Source organism: Arachis duranensis, chromosome 2 (assembly GCF_000817695.3).
Source record: "Arachis duranensis cultivar V14167 chromosome 2, aradu.V14167.gnm2.J7QH, whole genome shotgun sequence".
Taxonomy (NCBI): domain Eukaryota; kingdom Viridiplantae; phylum Streptophyta; class Magnoliopsida; order Fabales; family Fabaceae; genus Arachis; species Arachis duranensis.
Genome location: NC_029773.3, coordinates 22,112,431 through 22,117,738, shown reverse-complemented (window position 1 = coordinate 22,117,738; position 5,308 = coordinate 22,112,431). Strand labels below are relative to the sequence as shown.

The 5,308-nt window shown below is 32.3% G+C and overlaps 1 protein-coding gene across 1 annotated transcript; it reads right to left on the bottom strand.

Moving 5' to 3' along the window:
- Positions 1-725: 725 nt before the first annotated feature.
- LOC107473981 (protein LOW PSII ACCUMULATION 1, chloroplastic) lies at positions 726-3,403 on the bottom strand. The gene is made up of 4 exons (XM_016093573.3): positions 3,042-3,403; positions 1,384-1,950; positions 1,240-1,290; positions 726-1,054 (listed from the first exon to the last, which is right to left on the bottom strand). The coding sequence occupies exons 1-4, from the start codon at positions 3,275-3,277 to the stop codon at positions 913-915; spliced, it is 996 nt and encodes a 331-aa protein (XP_015949059.1). The 5' UTR covers positions 3,278-3,403; the 3' UTR covers positions 726-912.
- Positions 3,404-5,308: the final 1,905 nt, after the last annotated feature.

The following is a 5,308-nucleotide window of genomic DNA, read 5'->3' as shown; positions in this document are numbered from 1 at the left end:
TAATTATAATTTTTATAAAATATTTATAATAATTATTATTATATATTTTTTATTTAATTTTTAATAAATTTTTTTATATAATTTTATGTATTATCTATACATAATACAAAAATATACACTAATTCATGAGTAAAAATAAGGAAAATAGTAATTTATTCTATTAGAAGTTATTTTTTATCATCATTACTAAATTTTTATTTTATATTTTTACTTTAATTTGTTTATTTTCTTTCTTTTGATCCTGGGACTAGTCCAGAAATATTATCATAGAGACAATATTATATATAATATTAAAAAAATTAGACTATATTATATATATACTAAAATCAGCTACCAAAATTAGCCATCAATATAAAATACATGATAAAGTATAAATACACATTGAAAATAAATCAAACCATACATATATTTATATACAAATATATTGGTAACTAATTTTAGTGGCTGATTTTAGTGTATAAATAGCATTTTGTAAAAAATTATACAACAAATTATATAATATAAGATATATTACAAAAATAAATCAATAAATATTAAAAATAATTAATATTAAATTAGACTGAATTTTTATTTATACTAAATTAAATACTAAATAAATTTTTAAAAAAGCAAGGGAGGAAAGGGGAAGGAGGAGGAGAGCCTATGTCCGTCCCTGCTGGTACGGTAAAAGTCAAGATTTTGAGGGTGAGTAGAGAATATAGATGTCAAAAACAGTCAAGGAAAAATTGGAAAAAGTCGTGGAGATCAAATTTGTACGTCCACGTGTTCTGTGTAGGTGTTAACATTTGCGTAAGAAACAATTCATAAGATAAAGCTAAAATATAATATGCATATATCTTGGAGATCAAACCATAAAATTTTAACTGAACATCCCCAGTAGAGGGGGAGAAACAGAATAAGAAAAAGTAACTTCTAAAGAACTCTACCATCCATGCCATCTAGTAAGCCAGTCCAGATACCCTTCACTGGTGGTAATTGCGCAACCAAAGCATTCCAAGGAGGATAACCCACGCCACTGCCGCGAACACGACCATCTAGGCGTAGAGATAGGTACCTGAACAATGAAAGAAACAAACTTCTTATTGCAAAACTTTATTCTCAAACTCTGGATAACTTCACATTTCGAGTGAAATGGATTAAGAGTAGCAGCTAAAAGGGCATTGATGTGCAACTTTCTATTGCTAAAAAGTTTGATGAGGAAAATAAAACTTTGCTAAAAGGTAGTACTAAGTTACTTACACTGGAGATTCGGATGATACACCTGCCAACTTCTTTTGTTCATTTAACCACCTATATATAACATGTGAAAAAAATTTGTTAGAAAGAAACATAAAATGAAATTGAATTGCATATTTAGGGGAGTTTCTATCATTGTAAACATACTCAGACCACTCAGTGATGTAAACCGGAGCTAGCTGCCAGAGCCTCTTCCTTCTCTTGTTAAGCTCCTCATCACTCTCATCAAACTCCAAACAAGGCGAATTTCCATCTGTTACAAAAGGAACAACAAGCACTCCTCTGTCTATAAGACCTTCCGTGAATGGCAAGCTTCGCTTAAAAGACTCGGTTACAAATGATGCCGGTCCAGCGCAGATCACAAGACGAGCAATTCCTCTCAATGAGCTAACAGGTATGATCTTCTTGTCGTCCACACGGAGCTTAAGGCTTGACAGGCTTTCCTCTCGCGAGAGGCGAGCCTCTTGAGCATTCTTTGCTTTGTTCTCTCTCAAGTACAAGAAAGCAAAGATAGACACTGCTCCAATGTCAATGCCAAGTCCCTTTAGGATGTCACCAACCTGGGATGCTCTTGAGGGGTTAGCCAATGCGCCGAGCAGTTGTGTGGCCGCTATGAATCCCCCAAGAGAACCGCTTGCAATGAAAGCAATGTAAAAGAACATCCTAACAGCGCGAAACGGAGACAGAACTTCGCTCCTTATCTTGGCTGTAGAGCTGAAGAACAAATATGATTAATGATGAAGCATCATGACTGGCAAATAGAACCTGATGAAAAACAAACATTGCATAAAGAGGAGATCACATAAGAAGCTTAAAACTAAAACACTTCATTCATTTGAAAAGATTTTTCCAACTGCAGAAAATAGTATTGTTAATTTGATATTTGATAATATGATATATCGTATTGATAATGACCCTTTTTTTTGGGGGGTGAATGATACACATACTTCACTCATCTTGCCTATTTTCTGTTGTTCCCAATCTTATTTGTTTCTCTTAACTCTCAATCCCAAATTACGGAGTTAAACCCCAAAGTAGTCCTCAAATTTGATGCATACATTAAAATAGTCCTTGAGATCTGAGTTGCATCAATTACATTTCTGAGATTAGCAAAAATGCACTATGTTAATCCCTAACAGTTTGACAAATCTCTTGATAGAAAAGGGCCAAAGGACTAACATTCGCCGATCCCAAGAACGTAACTAATGTAATTGGAATCTCGGATATTATTTTAGTGCACACAACCAATGGTGATTCTACCATAATGAGAGCATGCCTCTATACTATTTGAGCACATAGGATCACCCACCAAAGTGCCCCTCACATTGGCGGCCATAATCAAACTCAGGAACTTGTGAGATTCGAGTCAGTTTCTTACCAACTACGTCAACCATCTTCAATTAATTTCAGATTTTGTTGTTACGGGTGATTGAAAAAGTCAGAACTTCAAAGCTTGAAAACCAAGTCTCTTTTATATTTTGGGCAAACATTCAAAACATTCACACTATATTGATAAAGGGAATGCCTTCAATTAATCACAGCCCAAAGATCTCATTACATGAATTGAAAAGTTGAGGGATAACTAAATTACTGTTAGAGAAAACTTGTGTGTCTTAATTCCTTAATCAGCATTCCAAATTTCTAATTAAAACACCTCGAAGTGGCAATATCCCTCGCCATTTAAATATTCTGAATAGTAAAATAAGAAAACAATAGCTTTTCACAAAAAAAGAAGGGGTTGCCACTTTCTGTTTGAAAATGGTAGCTTGCTGCAAGATTAAGTGCAAGAATAAGATAAAGGGTACCTGATTTCAGAAGAAGAAGGTTTATTAGCAGCACAACAAACAATAGTGGCAATGGAAGTAGAAGCTCTTTGGTCTGAACAAGACAAAGTGTTTCCATAGCTAACACCTCTGCCACAAAACATAAACTTAGTATGGTTTTTGGTGCTGAAGATGAGATTATTCAAAGGTTGTGGTGTGAGAGAGAGACACAAAGTGTTGGTGTTCGTAGGAACCAGTGAACCGAACGCCAAAGCCATGGTTCGGTTCGAAAACTAAATGATTCTCAGTCTGCCATGTCCAATAATGTCAAAGGTTGCAAAATTGAACTGAACTGAACTAACTGATTCTGAGGTCACCCATCTCCTTATTTTGCATGATTCTTGTATTGCCACGCTTACCTCACCCACACTATTCATATTTATCTTATTTTGGGGAGAAACTCATTTCAATTTTCAACACATAAAACAATTAGAGTATTGCGTTACGTGAAAGATTTTAGAATTGATAAAAAGGACCCCAACAAAAACATCATAATTTGACGGTTTGACATTTTTGTCAAATATTTATTCATGATTATTAGAATCCATCTGCTAATCGAATTGATTAGATTGTTGGTGTTGGGTCACTTGTTTATTGATTTAACTGGTGAATTATAAATTAAATCGATCCATTTAATCATAAATANATCATATTTAATAGAAATTGAAAATATTGTAACTAATAAAAAATATTTTTATTTTTTAAATTTATAAATATAATTTAATTTTACTTATATAATATATTTAATAAAAAACATCACAACTCTTTGTTTTTAGGAAAATTCGGTTTTTGACCGGATTGATTGTTTAATTCATTCAAATAATGATCCAATTCAAATTAAAAATCGAGTGATCGGATTTTTTGTTCAACCGATAGAGTCGAACTGAGTCTGATAATTATATATTCACTACATTTAATTGTTATCTCCAAAATATACTGTTCTAGCTTATAGTTGGCCAAAAATAAGCTTGAGCTCCCAAACTCTAATTAAGAAAAAAATGTTCTCTAAAGTAAAAACTTGAAGGTGAAAAATTAATCATTATTAAATTTGTTAAATCCATTATATATAAATGTCACTATTTTTAATTACAAAATAATTGTATATTTACATTTTTATTTTTCCAACTTTTTCATCTTAAAAAAATTTGATCACTTTATATACTTACATGCTTGAAGCAAAAGAAAAAACATAATTGTATATATGGCCTTTTTAATTGTTTTTCAATTGTTACTTACTGTTAATTAATAAATTTCTTTATTTTAATTGTAAGAGTATCTACAAATCAATACCAACCATGCCCAAATATTTTCAATGTCTATCTTATCCAATAGGCAGCATGGTAGCTAATTAATGTTAAATTCTCATGCCAAAATCATTCAATTCCCTATTTTGTTTTGAGCTTCCAACAATTATAAATATAAAAAACTCTTCCAATTGACTTAAAGCCAAAAACGAAAAAAACCACATTAGTCATGGAAAGCAAGACAATAAACTTGCATGCTTCTTCTGTGAGCATTTATTTTATAACACTAGCACTCTTCTTATCCTTTGCCCCAACCACAATTTTCTGTGCTCCATTTCATTTGATAAAAAGAGAGAATATATTTCCGGAATTCATAAAGTGGCATGTATACATTATCAATGGGCTCAACAACAAGAACTTGATCACACATTGCAAGTCCAAAGAAGATGACATGGGAATCCAGAACATATCCCCAGGATCAAATATTAATTGGAGTTTTAGAACTGATTTCTTTCACTCAACACTATTTTGGTGTCATTTGAGCAAAGACAACAATAATAATGCTTCTTCTTCATCTGCTTCAATTGAGGTTTTCTGGTATGATGCTAGGCTTTTCAACAAGTGTGATTGGAAGAAATGCGTTTGGACTGCTAAGGATGATGGGATTTACCTTAAAGATTTGAGAGTAAACACTGAAGAATTGCATTATAGGTGGGATGATTGAAAAATTTTCTTTTTTTTATTTTTGTACTTTACCCTTTTGTCCGGTAATTTTTCAATAATAAATCGTACTTTTGAAAAGTTTGTATTGCGAATTTAAAAATACTCTTATAAAAATTTTCAATTAGAAATTTTTCCACGGTATCTTTCACCTTGACAGGCTAATGACTAATCCGCTGCTGTACTGAGCTTCATTTAAGGGTTTGCCGCTGGCTAATGAGTTGCTGCATGCACAAGGCGGAATTCGAATCCCTGACACTTACTTAAGCGGACTAATGAGATAAC